Source organism: Spinacia oleracea, chromosome 5 (assembly GCF_020520425.1).
Source record: "Spinacia oleracea cultivar Varoflay chromosome 5, BTI_SOV_V1, whole genome shotgun sequence".
Taxonomy (NCBI): Eukaryota; Viridiplantae; Streptophyta; class Magnoliopsida; order Caryophyllales; family Amaranthaceae; genus Spinacia; species Spinacia oleracea.
Window position 1 is genome coordinate 119,014,152 of NC_079491.1, and position 22,617 is coordinate 119,036,768.

Sequence of the window (22,617 nt, forward strand, 5' to 3'; positions counted from 1 at the left end):
TTAACCCACCTACTCCCTACTCCATACAAAAAATAATTAAAAATTCAACTCATACTCTCCCCAACCCCACCTCTTAACCCACCTCCCACTAACTACATTAAAATAATACCCCACTATCAACTACTACCTATTAAAATAAATAAGTCAATTCAAGTCCCTTAAACTCTGTGCCGGTCAAACCGGGTCGAGTATTCCGGGACGGAGGGAGTATTATCATTATTTTTATTCTTAACTAGGAGTAGCTTATTAATTCTGAATTGAACTAGAAATTAAAAATGCGACCCCCACCTATCTTCTCTCTTTAAGAGCTAGCTCTTAGTTAAAATTTGGTAAATAAGAGGGGGTTTATGTTTGATTTTCTTTTTTAAAGGAAAAATATCTGAAAAAAAAGGTAGTTAAGAGGTAAATAAAGAGAGAGTCTATTTCTTGGATTTTTGGATGGGCATTGTTTATAAGAGATGGTTATGAAGGGGGGAAATAAGAGTTAGCCCACTATTGATGATACCCCTCTTTATAATTTTTATAGCCTCCTTTCTATTGATGATGATAATTTTGCCATGCAACGGGATAGATTGCCAAGAAACTACGGAGTAATATTCAACCTACACAACTCAAACAAATATTTTTATCAAATACAATGTAAATTTTATGGACCACAGTTTCATCGAGTTTCTTTTACTATCCTATACTCTCAACCCTTGACATAGAAGGGTGCTGTCGATTCACAAATAAAAAATAATGCACAAAGTTCAGGAGAAAAAATGTTGATGAGTCTACAAAACATTACAAAGGCACAAATACTGACGAATTTACAACACCAACTAGAGCTCTTTACTATACAAACACACAAAAAATGGCTGCTATAATTATATATGACTTTGCCCAGCCAATTGAAGATGGGAGTTGATCTTATCTAGAATGAACTCCAATTATCTGAAGCTTTCTTGGGTGTTTCAGAGACCTTAAAAGGTCCAGAAGACCCGAATGGATCTGCATCATCAAATGAATTAAATCCTCGATTATGACCACCAAAACCACTCCTGTTGCTGCTTATGGAGTCAAACCTTGTAAGATTTTCACGTGGTGGAGAAAACCGGCTGCTTTCATTCATATTGAAGGAATCAAACCTTGAATAATTATCAAACAAGTTGTCCCCAGTCTCGCTGCTGTATCTTGGAGACTTAGAGAACGATGGTGTTCCTGGCACGGAATCAGCAAATGGGCTTCTTTTATTGTAACTGCTTCCCCCTTGCGGTGAATCTGTTCGAGGACTTAAACCAAAGCCACCAGATTCAAACAGGCGATCCCCATGCTGCTCCTGCAACGGTGGAAAATCATATCAAATCAATAGATAGATAGAAACATACTTGATCCAGAATTAGGATCATCTTTCCTAATATAGTAGTGGTTTATGATTAAATTTCTCAATTAGTCTACAAATTCTTGTTGTAAATTACACAGGGATCTCAACTGATGCAACTGGCCTACCTTGGAACTAAATCCCCAAACTGAATCTGCATCATCAGTACCATCGAAATTGCCCCAACCCTGGTCCTCAAAGCTTCTGTGAAGGACAAAGGAGAAATTAAAATTAGGACCCAAATGAAACCGTGTCAGATAAGAAAACAACCAAGGCAATTGAGTATAGTATACCGATTGAAATCTGTATCTGCTTCACTCTGAGCAAAAATATCTGAAAAATCTTGTGATGGGCTTTCCGGTGTGGCTCGATGTGCTGGGCTTCCATGTGGGCTTCTTGCAGAATCATCTTCACTGTGGCCGTGTGCGGACTCACTATAAAGAGACTGTTCACCTTTACTGTATTGCTTCTCTGACTTGGCATCCACATTTGATGAGGAATCAATGCTATATTCATCATCATGAGAGTATGTTCCATTCTCGAATAATGTGGATCTCGGAGAAGCCCTGACATTTTGTGTGTCCGTTCCGACCTCCTTGTCAATTTGGAGTCCTGGAGAAATAATCAAAATGATTAAACACCAACTTTCTCCCTTTCTCTTCGTCCAGGAGGGGAGAGATGTGAAGCTCTCTAGAAATAAGCAAAGTTGAAGAACAAAAGGTGAGCAAGAATCACAACTGCACATACCTTCATCTTCGAACTTGTCCCATTCTTCATCCCAGACAGAAGCTTCTTCTTGAATTCCAGGTTGCCAACCTTAAGATACATAACGTCAAGGTCAGTTCGCAGCTAGGTTCAACAGCATTATCAGACTATAAACAACTAAACGAGCACCAAACAGTTCCCCATTACAGGATATAATTTAGAAAAATACATAAGGTGTCAGTCATGTGACTAGTGAAATATGAAAATAATAAGGTTAATAGAGAAGCAAGATCAAGAGATTCTTGAACTACCTTTAGGAAGCTCAATCAATGCTGCTGACTTAACCTCTATTCCATGTTTTTTGCAGCGTTCAGACAAAGCTTTTAGGAGATCCTCAAAATCTGACTGTATCCTATCAGCGCGGACCTATAAAAAGAGAAACTCAAGGATACAAGTCAAGAATTGAAAGCCAAGCATGCGTTAATTATCATTACCTAAATGTTAAAGTTTACCTGAAGAATACCGTCCACACTTCCACCTTGTTCCATGTTAATAATTGCTTGCTGTAACTCTGCTTTTCGCCCCTAAACAGAATCAAGTTTGGAAAAGAAAATAACTTAACCTTGAAGACTAAGTGACTAACCAATTCTTTTGTCACTACAAACTTATCGTATAATCCTAAAAAAAAGCTGTCAAGGCAACAAGTGGACTCAAAACACAGTAGCAGTAAATTGATAATGTAAATCAGGTAAAATATTCAGATATAGGAATATTTTAGATTTTTGAGAAAAGAAAGGTGCAATAATAGAAGAGGAAAAAAAATACTCTCTAAGGAAGAGGTGGGGGACAAGAAATAAAGGAATTGCAGAAATGGCATAGTATAGAAATCAGTAAAAATATGGTGCCATGCCATGGAATAGTCAGAGTACACTCGAGCACAAGATAGAGAGGGAAAAGGTACAACACAAACATGGATATATTTCCAAGAAGAAATATAAATTTGGTAGATTGAATAAATTTACACATGACGAGACCTCAACCACACAACAATAAGGAACTCAAGTTAAGGGCTGCCGAGGATTGCAATTAACGGATTCACAAAAAGTCATCGACTACCAGTCTTGCGCACGTTATAATAATAAGCATTTCCATATGCGGGAAAGTTGTCAAAAATATGTCAATTTCAAGATGGTATTACCTGAGATTCTCGGAAATTAGCCTCTTCAATAGTTAGCTTGGAGGCTATTTCTGCAACTTGCTTATACTTTTCTTCATATTTCTTTCCAAGTAAATCCGCCTGAGAAATCATTCTGTTAGATACATGCACGTTGAATAATAGTGCAATGTAATATGGGATTCCCTGGATACATGATATACCTCACGCTTGTCTGCAGATGCCCTCTCGATGATCTCATTCAGTCGGTTATCACATCGACTTTTGTACAGAACCTAGAAAACAACCAAGATTGACGTTTATAAAAAAGATATAAAAAAAATTGTGGAGATACAAGTGCCACTTGAGCATATTGTGGACATATCGAAAGTCCCCCGCCCAGTTCAACGAAACTATACATCAGAAACAGAACTAGCAGCATTCTAACTGCTTAGAAAACAAAAAGAATGGATATAGAACACAGATAATAAACCGCTATAGGATTAAGATAATATAATCCAGGTGAACGTTTACTCAGATTTGTTTTGTTTAGCATAGGGTATATACAATTACCAAAGTCCTCTTAAAAGAAAGAATGTACCAACAACCTATGTTACTCGGACTCTTCGTTTTACCTCAAGTACCCGTGTCGGATCCTCGACACTTGGACATGGGTATGGATACTCCGACACTTCATTTTGGTCTAAAATTAAGGAAAATTTCCACAATTTAGACGTGTCGGACACTTGGACACGTACCCGTATCCGACACTCGTAATCGAGTCTGAGTAACATAGCCAACAACCCATATAAGAGAAGATGAAAGTTCAGTCAGCTAAGCCAATAGAAAACCGTGAAATTGTTTGCAAAAGTGGTAATTCAGAAGAAGCTACTTACAAGTTCCTGCATTTTTGTACGGTAGAACTCAAGCTTTTCCCTGGAATCTAGATATACTTTCTCCGCCTTTTCAACCTTCAATTCATATGTAAAGGAAGTTATAGAGATTTTGGTGAAAATTGTCAAATCTTTGTTGAAACAGGGAAACAAAAACAATATCAATAATTAAAACAATATAAGCAGTGTTCTAAAGGTTTGTGTAAGCAACCAATGTGATTATACAAGTAGGAGGATGAAAACTTGAACCATTTTAGAGTAAAGTACATACAGTGGCTAGACAAGTAGTAGTTTTCCTGTCTCGAAATTGAGATCAAGGCCATCAAGCAAGCACTCGATTTCAAAGATGTTATCCAAATCGCAAACGTAAGAAATACTACTATGTATAAAGCTGGAGACATTTGAGCATGTGAAGTTAGGGGACAATGTGATGTAGGAATTAGCATCCCGTGCACTACAATAATCAAACTCTGAGTGCAAAATATCTACTAGCATCTCAATCTCAAAAAATTTCCCTCGACTACCGAGAGTCCTTTTCTTTGTTATAATGTCACCAGAAAGGTTCGAATTCTTTATGAAGTGGAAACTTCTTCAACCATGTACACCATGTTCTACCTACATTTCATGCATCCTTGACATAATCAACATGTAAAAGCTATTGCATCAGTTGTAGCACGTACAGTGTACTACTCAAATTTCTTAAAAGGTGTGTCCCTTTATAAAATGATGAACATAATTGCACAGGAAAAAAAAGCATAACATTCATACTAACAGCTTTGTGTTACGGTATATTGCAAGGTATGAGACTTCAGTCCCACAGCGGTCGTACGGGAGGCTGATGTGGGCTTTATGTAATATCATCGGCTCCTACCCTTGAGCTAGCTTTTGGGTCCTAAATGGCAAAGACTAGCAGTTTATGGGAGGAGTTATTAGCTGTGGTAATTGCAGTACAAAAACAGGAGCAGTACCTTTTTCAAGCCAGAAGTTCACAACAAAAACTGATCAAGAAGGCCTTAAATGGTTGTTGCAGCACAAAATATCAACCCCGTTTCAGCAATTTTGGCTATCTAAGCTGATGGGATTTCAAGAGTGGTACAGAAACTTTGTGGCAGATGCTCTAATCAAGAGCTTCTGGTTCTGAAATGTTGATGATTGCTATTTCTGTCTTGGACTACTCAAATCTGAGTACTTTGATTCAGGAAAGCTATGACTTGGACATTAACTTTTCCCAGTTAATTGACAAATTAAAGTAAGGTCAAATGGTACCAAACTTCACTTTCATTGATGGCTCGAGGAAAGGCAAGATTCTTATAGGCCCCGGTGATAAAAGTATTTTTTGTTTCTCAAACCCAAGACTTCAAAACACTAAGCTCATTGTCTAAGTTATACTCCCTCCGTCCCAATTAATTTCGCAATAAGGTTTTCACGGAGTTTTATGCGAAAAGTTGTTTTTCGTATATTTTAATAGAAAAAGTGGATGTGATAAGAGATAGTGGATGAGTTTTTTAATTAAATGAGAGAGAATATGGGTCCATAACTTTTGGTAGTGGGAGGAGAGAGGTAATAAAATATTAGTGGGCCCATGCTATAAAAGGAAATGTGACAATAAAATCGAGATGGGCATAAATGGAAATTGTGACAATTAAATTGGGATAGAGGAAGTATAAGTATTAGATTTGTGAAGTTTTTATTATGTTATACTTCTCCGTTCTTTTTTACTTGTCTTGTATTCCTTCCTAGGAAGTTTGTCTTTTACTTGACCCATTTCCGTTTTTGGCAAATTTTTACTTCCTCCATTTTTTTTATTATTGCACCATTTTCCTTTTTCGGAAGTTGCATATTAATTGCACCATTTCCTTTTTTTAGTAAGTTTACCTACATGAAATGTCATTTTTATCCTTATATGGATGGTGGGGACCAAACCCCACTTGTTCTTTACCTACAATCACATGGGTATTTTTGTCAATCTCTCACCTTTTACCACCTTTCTTAATTCTTGTGCCCAATGTAGATGGTGCAATAATAAAAAAATGGAGGAAGTATAATATAAATTCTTGCTTTACCCAATAACCCTTACTTGAAGACATTACTCACCCAAAATTTACTTCGTATTTCAATTCTATAATTTTACTCCCTCCCCTTTCTCCGCTTGTTCCTAGCTAGTAGCTACCTCCTAGTCTTCTTTCCTTTCCGTGGAAGGCACCTCCACCAACAGAAGTAATCATCCTATCTGATCCTCTTCATGGCCACCACCACCGCCTATCTCCCTCTCTCTCCTCGAATCACTACCATCTTCCTCCTCCTTCCTCTGCTCATCCACGGAGCACTCCGTCGATTTATGGTGGTTACGCTCGTGGTTGGGATGGTGTTCATTGTCGCAAGACTCCTCTCTCCTCAATTGACGATGCTAACTCGTAGTCTTCCTTTTCTAGATTTGTGGTGTATTTGCTTGTGCACGGTGGTTTCTCTCTCCTCCCTCGTTTCCAACTGATTTTCTCCTCAATTGCCCTTTCCATCTCTCTTTCTCTCTCCGGCCACCGACTTTGGGTTTTACCAATGAGAACAAACGTCCTGGTGTGGCCAAATAATGAGCACATGAGGACATACCAATTTCTGCATATGTCATTGAAAATGGAGGATGATTCGATCTCGTCAATCAGTGCTTAATCTACCTTATCTTTTGGGGGCTTTGTTTTTTAAATTAGGCGGTGGTGACACGGCTACTTGGGTCTGTTAATTTGGGGGAAGGAGAAGGGTAGGTGGCAGGGGTTATTTTGTCTTTTGACTTCTTAATCCAATTTCCTTAATATGTATGCTTATTTGCAACGGGTTAACTAAAAAATAACATAAAATTGACAAAATTTTAGTTCACTTAAAATTTTGTTAATTTATTTTTTCGTATGATTGACTTATTGCATGAATAATTGATAACTTTTTAAAATACTAGTATAAAATGGGGAGGGTGATTTAATTGGGAAGTGGGTTTTGAAGTGTTATTAAACACCACAAAAGAAATAGCCAATGAAATCGAAATTGATCCCAGTAATGTATGAATCGTGACTCAACGGGACTTCTGTTTCCTTTGCAAACTTCTCTCCCTTTAGCAATTGTTTATTAACATCTTTGTGATTTTCTTTAAATTGACCTTTGTTTTCTTGTTACCTGTTTTTCGTGTCTCCTTACCCTCACCTTCCGTTTCTGAATGTTGCTTGTTTATCCTCTATAACATAACCACCTTTACTTTTGTTGCTCATGTTTCGCCAACGGTTCCTTACGGCTGTTCATGTTAGCTGACCCCAAATCATTTTGAGAGTAAAGCTTTACTGTTGTTGATGTAATGTTGAATCGGGAATAAGATCCCTATTTCATGAAACCGCGGAGGGCCCACAATATCTTTTCCATATTGCCGGCCAACCGTACCTCCCGGTTCTCCAAGCCCTCATCAAGTAAAGCCCCAATATTTGACACCTTAGTAAGTGTAGAACAACTTCTATAGGAAGATAAGGCAGCTGCTCAAACCCTAGTAAAAACTTCATCATCTCCTCTCCTCGCAATTGAATTAGACAAAATGATTCTCCCTTCACATGCCAACGGAAGCCCCGTGATTTGAAGAATCCAATTCAACACTGTACGAGTTCCAAACTTCGAGTATTCGAGTATTCAAGCAATTTGGCATAGGCAAACTAAATCGTAGTTCACTAGGAGGCAGGAAAATTGGTGATGTGTGACCATGCATGGGGTTGCATGCATGGGATGCCAAAGTGGACGGCTTCTTGAGTTGGATTCTACTCCTAGTAGGATTCTCCATATCCTAGCTTAGATAGAGTTTAATTGTTTTTGGAATTGTAATCAGGTAGGATTTGTTTTTAGCCAAACCGATTCCAACTCAGTTTAGGATCCGTTTTTCTTAATTCTTATCTTGTGTTAATTCTGATTGTTTTTAGGTTATCCCTAGGGTCATTACGACTTTTAGTTGTGGCTTATGTGAATATTTAAAGGCATAGTCGTTTACTAATAAAGTAGAGAAGTTTTTGTTTAAAATTACTCCCTCCGTCTCTTTTTATTCTTTACGTTTTCGTTTTTGGGTGTCCCAAAATGTTCTTTACATTTCCTTTTATATTATCACCTAAATGCTTTAATATTCTATCAAAATTTGTGTCCAATGATTTATTTTAACCAGTTAAATTCATTGGGTCATTTAATCTCTCCCACTTTTCCATTGGGACTGTAAATTTTTCTCATTTTCTCAATATCAGAGTTTTGATAAAAGTGAAAACATTATAAATAAACGTAATTTTCCTCGTTTATATAAAAAAAATAGAGGAATCTCAATGCACATTAATTATTCGTTAATACGCGTGCAAAATAGCAAACGTAAAGAACAAAAAGAGACGGAGGGAGTTGCTTTTATGCTTTTAAAGTTTGGAACGTATTTCCAGATTTGATCTTGTGTTTGACGAATGAAGTTAAGCATAAAATCCTTAGATTAGGAGAGTGAAACCTAATTTAAGAGAGGTTAGATTAGTTAGTGTGTGAAACTAATTCATTCCATCTCCATCCTCAAAGCCTGAGTTTGTGGTGAGTTGAAGCCATTCAGGCTAAAACAAACGAGTGAAGCTAGTTAGATCCCAAGTTCAAACACACCAAGATCCACGTCAATTAGAAACCTTAGTCCCGTCTAGAAGAAATTTATACATTAATTCCCAGCCTCCCACTAATTATGACATGCCTACATGTTGAACAAATGAGGATGTCTAAGATACGACGAAAATCGCAAAAGAATCCGGCTTATGCATGTTTGCACTAAACCAAGAGGTGCCTCCTCTTCACTCAAATTCCAAGATATATTAAACCTCCCCGAGGTCCAGCAAGGGCCAAAAATTCCTCAAAAGAAAAAAGAAAAGACTGTTGACCGTCACTAAGCCCTGCCCCCTGTTTCTGTTTCTTCCATCACAGAAAATGACACCCATATAAGAGGATCTCTCATTTCAAAGCAAATCTAAGACATAAATCTCTAACTTCAAAGCAAACCTAGAGCACGAATCCTGAAGGTCCTACAAACTGTCTTAAAAAGAGAATATGCGTTAGCACTTGCATTTATTGCTACATGAAATGGGGAACTCCAAAAAAGCTGCTTGTGAGGTCATGAGTGCGTGAAGATGCACTCAAAAGAACTATAGCTACTAACGAATTTTATTGCCATGTAATTTGAAGGTGAAGGGTCCTTTTTCTAAGTAATGAAGAGATATGGTAGAAAGACACATAGGGGGGTCACTCACGGAGTCGTGCGCTAAAGAGAGGACCCCCAAAAAATGCCCTCGGGCTACCATAATGCACTTTATCAATAAACGTCAAGAATCACTAAGAACCTAATACTTGACTCCAGTCTTCAGCTATACAAAATCAAGAAAGCACGTACTTTATCTATAAAACCAACAAACGCCAAGTATCACCCACGTAATTTGCATGGTCAAAGCAAATACCTTGTTTTCCGCATAATTTGTTTCTGGAGCATTTGGTTGTAGAATATTCTTCTCACCGTCACGGAAATGGTTTACTTGGGAATTATCCAATACAGGTGCTCTTGACTTTGGCTGCTGGAATTGTCCGGTCATGTCAGGCTGAGGAGATGGCTGCATGACTGGCCTTAAACCAGCTGCAGGCACCACAGGTGAAGAAGCAAGGCTTCCCAGAACTGGCCTGTAACCTAAGTTCCAAATAAAAGGACCACTGAAAAAAATTCAACAAAAAGAAGAAAAGAACAGACGGTCAAAGAAGTAGTGTGTTACCCATACCAGTACCAGATGTTGCTCCCAAGGCTGCATTACCATGCGATGAATTTGGAAGACCTGGCACCCGCATCAGAGCTTCATCAAACATAATGTTATTGGGAAGTGAAGATGGAAGAGGACGGCCTTCTCTATACCGCTCCATCAAATATAGGGCTATGCAGAACTCCCTCAAAGATAGCATGCTGTCATTATCCTGGTCAGCTAAGTCCCACACCTGCTTTAAAACCTCTGAAAAATAAAATTGGATCATTCAATAAGCAGAATATAAATAAGATCAAAAGAATGCTTGTTTCTAAAATAATAGAAACGAGACAAGAAAACATGAGGGAGTAATATGCTGTTATATAAATCAATGAATCATGCCAGTGAAATACAAACCTAACAAGATGCATGCATTTTCTAACTTCCTCTAGAGCATGTTTTGCACTGACACTGAATACAAAATCCAGCACACAGCATATAGTCCTTCAGTTGCTCTTTTTGGTAAACTTGCCACCTTATACAGATAGACAAAGGATCCCATCTGTCCCTTGTGCGATGCTGATGAGTGCACCCAGCACCTTCTGCCCATTATCAAGGGAAAGACACTCAAGAAAGTTTTGGAACACAATGTTACAGACCATCCCTAAAGTACCCCACCAGGCACGCAGGGGCATCGCTGTGCATGGTTGCTGGGCGCCGAGGCAGCATGATAAGGCAAAAATTAACAGTGAACAACCCAACTTACAGTGACATAATAATGGGCTGTTTGGTAGGCTTATAGGGCTTTGGTTGGGCTGAAACATGGGAGTCCAGCATACTTTGGCCCAACGAAGACAATGGTCAGGGAAGAATTGGGCTTTGAGACCCAGAAATCCCCGATAGTGCAGCAAGGTTCTCGGTGATGCTTCCGGAAGATTCTAGAGTGCTCTTGGGCATTCTAGTTTAGTTTTTCCTAGAAGGTTCTAGCATAGAATGATGGAAGTGCCTAAACTCCCTTATACAGATTTGTATAGAGATTTCTAGAATCCTCCTTGTATTTACTGGTTCATTCCTCATTCATTAGTACATAGCAACCAAACACTTGTAAAACTCTCTCAAGCAATACAAAGCATTCTTTACAAGCTTACTCACTTTGTGCCTTTATATTTTCCACACTTAGCTTTCTTTGCATCACTTAGCTTAGCTCAAAGTTTGAAGTGCCTTGACTAGTTAGTATGATCACTTAGCTTTGCATCACTTAGCTTAGCTCAAAGTTTGATAATAGTAGGCAGCGTGCGAGACTTAGGGCAATAGTCAGCACCTGACAACACATATGAAATGGTCTGGAAGTCTAGATAAACATTCAGTTCTGAATTTTGAGCTGCTACAATGCTTCACTTTTTTTTATTTTTTAATATCAAAATGTGCCAAGTCCTTGCACACAACTCTCTCTGGAAGATGAGTGTGTTTTGGACCCTGATGCAAATTCTGTGATACGTACAGGTAATATGCATATGTGCAAAAAGGCATATTAAACCGTGAACCGGAATATTGAATCCATAAAATAGGTTAAACCGTGAACCGGTTACCCTGAGTATTTGGTTCGGTTCGGGTAATAGCTAATATGGTCATTATGAATTACTCAAAAGCAAAGAACATGTTATTATCAATTCAAGCAATTAGATCGATTAGATGTACATCTCACAACGGGAAGATCAACATCAATGTCATAAAAACCTTTTATTTTTGAAGATCAGAGTAGTACAGTTGTAAGAAGTAGGTTGATTTAGTACGAACTTAGCTATATAAATTATAAACTATATAAGGAATGCTTTTTTTTAGTAGTTTAGTGTTAGTTTGTGGTTTGTTGTTTTAGTTATGTTTAGTTTGCTCTTTTCTTTTACTAAACTAAAACTAAATATATAATAAACAAGTTTTCGTATAAAATGGATGTTAACCTTCAATGTTTTATCAACTATCAAAAATAAATCAAAAAAGTGCAACACCTTAAACCTAAACTTTTGGTTCGGTAACCGGATTTTCAGCTCGGGTTTTCAGTTTTCGGGTTTGGTTTTGGATTTTTTGGTTTTCGGGTTTGGTTTCGGGTTTTCCGGATTTTTTGCATAACACAATTCAGACTCTAAAAACAAACATCAAACTTAATCTTATATCTGAAAGCTAGCAATAAAAATTACTCATTCTACCCTGTAAATCATCGTCGCAATTAAAGGCAACTTAGAAAGAACAATATTCTTATTCTTATTACAATATATATATAGGTCGCGTAATTATTGTGTATGACATCTCAATTTCATTCTCTTTGTTTTCATGTTAGTGAACTCGATATACTTCATTACCCTAAACCATATACGGTGTACCTTACAGGCTTACACATACTTTCGATGTATATAAAATTAGCTATCAATTTACTAGAGATGACACATCAATAAAATACAGTACCTCAACATTAAAGGGGGGAGAACGTTCACTTCAAATAAGTTTAATAAACCAGCAAGTTGGGTGTTTATTGCAATTGGACTGGAAATCATGCAAAGCATGGGAATGGTTTTACTTTAAGATTCGGCAGGGGATAGAAAATGATTGGAAGATGGCACTCTAACAAGTAGCTACTACCTACTACCATGCCACCAGATATACTTTATCCAGATAGTGATTGAAAGACAGCAACAATGATGTGTTTTAACTGTGCATTGTGCAAAGAATCAAATTAAGCCACCAATGCTCAAAGTAAGAGAGTAGTGAAGGGTAAAGCAGTAAATGACCTAGAAGGTTGTTACATAAACGGTTACAAAGGTATAAAAGGAAATCAATAAAGAGATTGTTTGGAAGATTCAAGTTAGAGCTAAAATATGGACGAAGGTCGAAGGGTGTAACAAATAGTGGAGAAGAATCGGACACTTACTGTAATGTTCATTGACAAATGATTTGTAATTCGTAGCTCCGAGAGTGTCAACCTCTCAAATGTTGGTTAGCTTGTATTAGGTGATTATCACTTTAACTATTGCTTAATAAATTCATATCTTACCCTAATTCCCAAATCACTTATGTTTTTCCTCTTTTTAACTCTTTGCTTCTCTCCTACTTATTCTTACTAATTTCAAGTGATTGAATGAGAAAAGCTAAGGTTGATTGGTCTCTTAGAATGTAGCTCATTTCTCCCTTTTAATTTAATTTCCTTCACTCTCCAGTCTCCCCCTCATCCAAATTATAATTCAGATTCTTAACCACGTAATTCAGAAGAATAAATACAAAGTATAACATACATATCGAGTCATAGTAACAAAACAAAACAGTTGTCAGCCTTTGAAAAAGCCTGATCTAAAAGCAAGAATCGCCAAAAAAAAACGTGTAATGAAGACAGTGCATTGTTTCTACTACAGGGAGGGCTACATTGTGGAAATGGAGAATGTGACATACTACAGATCAGAGTTACCTGGTTCGTGGTTCGTTTCGGTACGGGGTACGGGTTCGGGTTCGCGGTTCGCAGGTAGCTGATTTTAGGTTCGCGAAAGAAGTATGGATTTTTTTTTTAGTTACATTTTAAAGTACGAAGTGTAATATGCGATTGAAAATAATAATAGTATTAAAGTTGATAAGGAAAATTCATTGTGTCTAATTACACAATCCTTAGCAAAGTCGCGTGAAAACTGAAAAAGGCAGAAGTTAATTGGCAAAAAGAAACTTAATAAAATCATTGATGACCCATGTGCAATACACAGCCATGACAAAAGGTATAATAATAAGACAAAAAGTATTATAATAAAACAAAAAGTGCAAAACAAAGTAAAAAAATAAAAACAAAAAGTATAATCCATCATCTACATTCTTCACCATCGACATCTAGAGTTTCAGTCTCTCCCATGGTGCTTAGATTCAACAAGAAGAAAGAATAACAAAAAAACAACAATTGACGATCACAATCAACGCGTATGTACTTCTCAAACAAAAGCCCCAACATATTTTATCTTCTATCGCCTTCCCGGACCTTAAATCGTTAAACTAGGATTTTGGTTTGGTTCGTGAAAAATCGCGAATTGGATGGTCGGCAAACCGCGAATCGGTACAGGCGAACCGGTTCGCGGTTCGCGGGGGTTAGGGGCGAACCAGGTAACACTGCTACAGATTATGACTTCAGTAAAGAACAGGGGAGAGCACACAAGACACGAGCATCACTGAAGGTTAACCTACATATTTCAAATAACAATAAAAATTAAAGTGAAATTCTTTCAAAAGTGAAATGTTGGTATACATTCTGTATGTCAAATACCATGTAGTTGTTGCCATTATTTTTTCCTCGTCAATTTTTTAACATAGTTTCTAAATGCAGAAAAAAAATTCTTTATGCAAAATAGAAAAGGTCCATATTACCCTTATTAAAAATAAAAAATAAAAGCCCTATTCCGTATACTCCCTCCTCTCTATATCCTCACATGTAAATCTGCACCTTTCTAAAGTCATACCTGCTTACTCTCCATGCTTCCATATTTACAAATTACAGCTATTTATAACTTTCTATGAATTTTTCCGGAGAAAGAATCATTAATAGAAACCAAGAAGTACAATGAATTTCTTTTTCAGAAACATCAATCAGAAACCATATTAGATTCAGACCAAAAATAAACTGTTTAATCTTGATTAGGGAAAATGATTAAATGAAGGCAAGTTAACAAAATCAGTTGATTAGCTTTGAATGAAATATAACAATGGCGGGTTATATTGGCAATTATCATCAAATGCAAATGGGCGACCACTGACTATGGAAAGTAAGAAATGATGGATTATCCGTAAAATCAAACGGGTTGGAAGTTAAGAGTTTGTTTTTACCTTTCTTTTTTAGGGCAGTTTTGTCATTTCATATTTTGCATAAAGAAATTATTTTCTACCTTTAGCAATACCCTTTTTTAATGGGTATTTTACAAATTCATAAGGAATGCTGAAATTAGTAAAGCATACACATGGAGACTTCTTTTTCATTGGATTGGGGACTTTGAAATTGAGACTGTACGGGATACTCCCGTGGGCTAATCTAAGTACAAGGTAACATACTCCCTTGAGCCCAATTAAGGGTCCCAAGGCCCATAGACTAAAGGCCCAAACCATGTAACATAAATTGGTCTATAAATACTGGTTTATGGGGGAAGGTAAAGGGAGGTCTCCACTCTCATTCTCTACTCTCTACTTTCTCTCTCTATATTATCTAATGGATACTAATGTTCCGGGGAACCTCCCCCGGGCTCGGGGTTCACTTTGCAGGAACTCACTCCACGCTCAAGATCTTGGAGCCCGACCACACCACCTGATTCCAATACCGGAACAGAGACTATAATAATTCCAGTACTTTGTAATACGAGTACTTAATGGGTATTTTACAAATTCATAAGGAATGCTGAAATTAGTAAAGCATACACATGGAGACTTCTTTTTTATTGGATTGGGGACTTTGAAATTGAGACTATAATAATTCCAGTACTTTGTAATACGAGTACTAAATACTTCACTCTTTACCATCAAGTGAGTTGAGTTTTTTACTTATTAAAGAAACTACGTACTTATTCCTAAATTTTATCCACTTAACGTTTACCGCAAGTGGGCTTCCTTTTAAAATAAAAATAAAACACTTTACTGCTTTCCAACAAGGTTGGCGTAAACACCGAAATTTTGTGAATTCATGGTGCCAATTACATTTCAATAAAAAGATAATATCACAAATAAACGTGATAATATTTAAAAGATTTCGGGAATCTAAAGCTAGTAGGACTCTTAATTCTTCTATATAATGGAGATCTAGCCCTAGGGTTTAAATAGGTTCAGAAGGAATAAGTCACAAAGACCCCATCGGACCTCAGCATTACAAACAGATATCAAACCCTAAACTCTAGAAGAGAGGAATCAAGAGAGTTACGAGAATTGTAATCCCAAAAACACCAATACAAATAGGAAAAATTGTCAAAAGGTACCTTGTTTTTAGGTCAATTTGTGAACTACTACCTTATTAGTTTGCTTTTGTCAAAAAGTACCTAAAATTAAAATTTTGTATTAAAATAGGACCTTTGGCCAACATTCGGGCTAAAAAGTCCACATTTCGTCCATTGACACCGACAGTTGGCAAAAATTATGTGGGAAAATAGCGCATGTGCACATGCGCAATTGTATAAGAACCAAATTCAAAGTATTTGCCACCAAAACACACAAATGGCACTTTTGGATATGAGATTTTTGGTGTGTTACTGCCTATTCTTATAACATAATTAGGGGTGCATCTATTTGCTTGATCAAGTGTGTTACACACACATTTTTTTGGAGGGAAAGTGAAGTCAATGGACGGAATGTTGACCGTTTGGCCAGAATTTGGCCAAAGGTCCCGTTTTTAACACAACTTTTTAATTCAACGTACTTTTTGACAAAATCAAACCAATAAGGTACTTGCCTCTTTAATTTATTTTGCAGGTTTTAATTTTTATGGTTTACATTTGGTTTTGAAGAACTTCAAGAAATACAATTGGGAGGACAAAGAATTAAAAAGCAACTGTCTAATTCTTCCTCATGCTCAGAAATACTGCACCTGATAGGAACTTTTGTAGGAATTATTTCCTTCGTGGTTGCCTCAGTAAAAGAATGGAAGTAAAAGAATGGAACTACGGAGAGCCTACATATTTTTACAAGAATATTTTGAAGTTTAGTATTTCCAACTCTTTGTGAATGTTAAAAGAACAAAAAAGCATATAAAAAAATTAAAAATAAAAACCAACACAAAAGTATCACTACATTTATTCAATGAGACCACAACTACATCAGTTTTTAGATCAACATTAATTCTGTAAAGCACATCCAGCAAAGTCATGACATGATCCTCTTCCAACGATTTGGAATTCTGAAGGGGGGATCATATTGTAGTGCATTTAATTCCCATAATGAGATACTATTTTGGTCTCCAGTTACTTTAAACAACTTGGGAACTCAACTTTTAACAGAAGATTCCGCACCAATGTTGGTGGAACTTGGGGATACATACCGAACAAGGGGGTAGATTAAAGTATCCAATCCTTGGTGTAAAAATAATCCGTAAAAATAATCCAAGATACAGGGACTCGGTTCAAAAATAAGGGGTCAAATTCAAAATACATCTTATGGTTCAACTTGATGCTAAGAAATATTGTGATTTGTGAGTGATTACAGGAGATGTTGAATTCCTTAGCAACATGAAATAACGGTGTTCCACACTTCGATGTAGCTTAGCTTTGTACAGTAGGAAAAAAAATATTCCAAGGCAAAGGTGAGAGCCAGATTTGCAAAATTATCATTTCCTTCCACCGTTTATTTTTTAGATGCAATGTTTTCCTTCTTTGGCTGGGCAACCTTTCCATTCTTAGTAACTTTTAAGTGATGATATTCCTAAAATGCCCTTATAACTAAATGTTAAATTAACTAACTACAATTATTTAACTCCACAAAGTAATAATTATACCATCGCTTACAAGTTACCCACTATCCCCTATTTCATCGTCATCATCTCATTAAATTCTAGTAACCCACCTCCATCACCTCTCTACTTGACCCCTCTCCTCCACTACCTCAAATTCCCAATTCTAATTCCAATAATCTCTCTCTTCCATCATCAGAGCAACCTTTCCACTTCCTTCGACGACAATGAACAATAACAACAACAACAACAACAACAACAACAACAACAACAACAACAACAAATAATGGAACACAAACTCCTTGAATCTATTGTCTTTCCTGATCTCCTCTTTCTCTCTCCTTTCCGTCGATCACCTTTCTCTCTCCTATTAATCTCCTTTCTCACTCACCCAATCATGAAATGGTTTAATTTGGTGGTTGGGGCTATTGTGGGCCGGTGGATAATAGGGGTTTTAAGTACCTATATGCGTTGGGGTTTTATTTGTCGGTTATTGTTGCGGTGTGGCCGTGTAGGTTTGGACTTGGTGGTGGTGGGATTTGTGGAATATTTAGTGCCTGGTTGGGTAGGAAAGATGATCCAATTTTGGTGAAGGTGGTCAGAAGGTGAGGTGGCGATGGACTGATGGTACCTCGGTGGTTGTTCAAAGGTGTAATGGGAGTGCTAATTATGTTACCCGCTTTATCTCTCTTCCTTTTTCCTTAACCACATGGGTTAATTTGACACTTAATTTCTATTAACTATTTCTCCTAAATCATGTGCCCAAAACAAGTTTGCAAGCTTGCAACTAAAAACGGAGGAAGTATGTCATTGATTTATCTATCAATTAGTGAATCTATAGATGTTTGATCCAAACCCTAGATCTAAATTTCTTCATCAAATGTCACAATTGACAGCCATTCATAACAGGAAGAAAGAATGTAGCAAAAACACAACCGGATAAAAGGAGGTAAACAAGGATAATGCCATGAAAACAGTCAGACCCTAAATTCACGATGCAAGAACTAATTATTCAGATGAGGAACACATAAGAAAAAATGGTGAGAGAGAAAATCCAAGGATGTTGAAACCTATTACTACACTGGAACCTTTTTTCACATAAGTATAAAAATGCTTTGGCAAATAAATTTTCACAGGCTCACATCATAAGAACTCACTGTCCAGAAAGCCACCATCACAACATACAGAAACAAGAACAACTTAAATTTGGAAATTTCTTCCAAGAAGAAGTGAAATAGCATCCTACCTCTTGGTAGTCTCCAGCTCAGAAACAGGTTACGTGCTTGTTCACCGGTGATTTTTCCATCTCGATCAGTGTCAACCTCCATGAATACTTTGGTATATTTCTGAATACCAGGAGTAGTCATCTTTGGCCATGGTGGCTGGGATTGTTCTAATGTAGACTTACCGGGTGAAACACCAGAGAAACTGACTTGAGATAAAGACTGAGACGGGTTTGAGAAAGCTTGTGGCTGACCACCCACAGGTTGCTTCACAAAGGCGCTCTGTAATGAATCAAGAGAACTTGATCTTAATGGAGGCTGAGTTGCAGAGGCTACCGGAACAATTGCTGATGAAGTCGTCATAGAGGATGCTGGAGGTGAAATAGATACAGGAACTATAGCCGAAGATGTTGCTGGAGAAGCACCTGGTTTGCTCATTGAAAAGGCAGCAAAAGGGTCACCTCCAGAAACTGGATTGGAAGGAGAAGCAGCAGTTGCATTAAAACTGTTGTTTGCAGTTTGAGAGGTCACTGGCATAGTTTGTGGTGTTGATGGAGTAGTCCCCTTATTAGGAACCTGAGACATGTGTCCATATGGAACCCCACTCATGTTTCCACCCATCCAATTGGCTGAGACACTAGTGTTTGGATGACCAGGAGTTGATATTCCTGAATTTGGAACAACAGATGGAGACATTCCAGAACTTGGGACACCAGGAGCCGACAAACCTGATCCTGGAAAACCAGAACTCGACATGCCGGGGCTTGGAAAACCAGGATTCGACATGCCAGAGCTTGGAAAACCAGGATTCGACATGCCTAGGCTTGGACGACCAGGAATTGACAAGCCAGAGTTTGGAACCCCAGTTGGTGAGACACCTGAATTAGGAAGACCGTGACCACTTTGAATAGGAAGTGAAGCAGAACTAGAAGGAAGGCCTTGAGCGGGCCTCATGAACTGGTTCCCTGGAGATGGGAAATATTGCTGCTGCATGTTCTGGTTAGGAGGTAAAGGTCCTCTATAACCAAGATTTTGTGACGCAGAAGGCATCCCAGAACCCATCTGCATTGCAGGTGAACTAGACACGGAAGATGACTGAGGTGTAGGAGCAGGTGGAAGATTTATTTGTGGGGGAGGGATCCTAGATGCAGCTGGTCCATGCAATGCTGACCTGACAATATCTGGGGTCAATTCTCGCTTACTCTGTGCAACGGTTACCAGTTTGAGAGCATTAAAAAACTCTTGACGACCAAGGAAACCACCACGATTCTGATCGGCATGCATCCATATCTACAACCAGTAGAACGGAAACATATCAGTAGTAGCTATTTCAGTAGGCAATTGTTAAGAGCATGACAGAGTGAACTTTCCAACCTCCATATCAATACAGGACGAAGACCAACTTGATTACATTATGACCACATTATTATGTCCAGCACGAAAGTCCTATTATAATTAATGAAAATACCTACTCCGGTACAAATTTTCTCTGAAATTATGATCTCTTGAAGACTAGAAACTATTGATCTCACTAACGGGTCTTGACTTTCGACGTTCAATCATGGATAACCATCTTAACATTTCTTGGATAACTAGTTATTTTAACTACTACAACTGCCTATAGAAAGAGCACAACAAACCAGCAAAATTGAGTAATTCCTTTTATTCAGCCAACAAATCGTAAAACATCTTTTCATTCCCAGGTAATATATTTCGACTAGGATATAAAAATAATTTAATAATTACGAATTTTCAACATTTAGCATAAAATTATAAGATTAATGTAATGTCTACACTTCATAGTACCCAAAATCACAATCTTACCCATTTTAATCAAATTCTAAAAACAATTAAGAGCCCAATTTTGAATAATAACTCGGAACCTTTAGTAAAACAACAAAAATTCAGCAATTCACATTATGAACAAACAATCCCAATTCACAGAAATGCCCTAGTAATTACATCTTATCAAATATACAATATAAAGCCTGAAAAAGGTAGTAGTGAAAAGGGGCAAAACCTGGGCAAGAACTTGTTTATTCAAGCCAGATCCTTGAAAAAAAGCGACGGCTTCGGCACCACTAATCCGACCATCATGATCCAAATCTGCCCTCTTAAAAAACGCCTCAAATTGATCCATATTTACTCCTTGATTCTGACCCGCCATTTTTCAAATGCTTTCGAACCCAGAATCGATTTCAACCAATTGCTCAAGTAAAAAATACTTCGGGAAGTTTCGTTAATTTAGGGATTAATTCTTGAACATTTTTCACCCAGCAAAAGAAGTTGGGAAATTTGGAGGGGTCAGAATGTCAGATCAGAGAGAAGGAGAAAGAAAGAGTGAAGAGTTGAGGAAGATGAAGAAAAAGTGCACAGCTAAGAAGAAGGTGTTGGCAGATTCGGCATTTTGCATTTTCCATTTTCCATTTTCCATTTTCCAGATCAGTTCATGCGTTTGCCGTACCTGTGATTTTTATTACATGTTGCCCGTTACTCCGTAAAACATTACAGTATGTATTTTTCAATTTTAATACATTTGAGTCACTACCATCCTGCCTAGGGTGTCAAATCGGATCATCGGCTCGGTTTCGATTCGAATTTATCGGTTCGGGTTAAAACCAGTTTATTTTGCTATCGGTTTGCGTCGAGTCGGGTTGAAAAATTAACGGTTCGGGTTCATAACAGGTCGAGTTCGTATCGGGTCGGATTCATAACGGGTCGGGTTCGTATCGGGTCGGATTCATATCGGGTCGGTTCATATTTGGTCGGATCATAAACAGGTTAAGCCGGGTTCATATCGGTTCGGGTTCATATCGGGTCGGGTTCATACCGGGTCGGGTCAGATCGGGTCGGTTTGTAGTAGGGTCGGGTCAATTCGGTTTGGTTTGTTAACGGGTTTAGCCAGATTGTAATCGGGTCGGGTTCATATCGGGTTGGGTTCATGTTTAGTCAGATCAATTCGGATATAAATTACAAACAATGTCGAGTTATTACTAAAATCACAATTTTCAATACGTTTATACTATAATATCTACATTATTAAAGCAAAGTGACAGGTAAAAGAGGTCATATAATTTGATTACGTGATTTATAACTAATGTTATTTTCTTTTTTGACGAACAACTAATGTAGTAATGTTCACTATCCAATTAATTTCATAAACTTAATTAAGAAAAGTCAGTCAATGTCTTTTATTATGTCATGTAATATTTACCAATCAAATGATTCAAATGGAATCAAAATCATCTATGCCCTCCCCCACCATGCCAGATTATTACGAAACATGTATTGATGAACTAAATACTAATAACGTAGTAATTAATAATCGATAATGATGAATTAATACGTAATGAATTTGTAAAGTTTGTAAATACAAGTTTGTCATATATTCATATATATTGGTTTAAACAACAACGAGACTAACATGTTCATAAACGAAACGAGACAAACAAGTTTAATTGTTAATGAATTAAGTCGATTCAATTAAAATAGCATAGTTTTTCGATTAGTTCTTAGGTTACAAGCTTATAACGTATTGAAGATCAATTTAGTTTAATGATCGATTAGACGATTAGTCAGTTGAATACGAGTCAATAAAATAGTGCACATTCAATTCTACAAGACTATAACTAAACAGTAATATAGTTATATTGGAAATACATCTAATAAAGAACAATATGTTAATTGATAACATGTTTAGTTACTTAGTCGGTTGATAAACAACAGTTCGAATACTCGGTTGAACAACGCACATTGAATTATATCTTTGGTTTATAAAGGTTTAAGAAGTACAATTACTTACGAATTATATCATTTGATATCTTAGCATTTCGGCTTTGTTTGGTTTGATGGAAAACATTTCATGTAAAAACTTATTTTTGAGGCGGGTTATGAACGGTTTGAATTAAACGGGGTGTAAACGGGTTACGGGTTGTAAACGGTTCGTGTTGTAAACAGTTCGGGTTGAAACAGTTTGGGTTGTAAACGGTCCGGGTTGAAACGGTTCAGATAGAAACAGTTCGGGTTGTGAACGGGTTTTCCCCGGGTTGAAACGGTTCGGGTTGAAATAAATCGGGTCATTAACGGTTT

The 22,617-nt window shown here is 37.3% G+C and overlaps 1 protein-coding gene across 1 annotated transcript; it reads right to left on the reverse strand.

Moving 5' to 3' along the window:
* Positions 1-611: 611 nt before the first annotated feature.
* LOC110798090 (uncharacterized) lies at positions 612-21,021 on the reverse strand. Its single transcript, XM_022003231.2, has 13 exons — positions 20,549-21,021; positions 18,552-19,818; positions 9,907-10,131; positions 9,595-9,818; positions 4,115-4,189; positions 3,443-3,514; positions 3,264-3,362; positions 2,578-2,649; positions 2,377-2,491; positions 2,108-2,176; positions 1,654-1,972; positions 1,489-1,564; positions 612-1,318 (listed from the first exon to the last, which is right to left on the reverse strand). The coding sequence occupies exons 1-13, from the start codon at positions 20,693-20,695 to the stop codon at positions 914-916; spliced, it is 3,165 nt and encodes a 1,054-aa protein (XP_021858923.1). The 5' UTR covers positions 20,696-21,021; the 3' UTR covers positions 612-913.
* Positions 21,022-22,617: the final 1,596 nt, after the last annotated feature.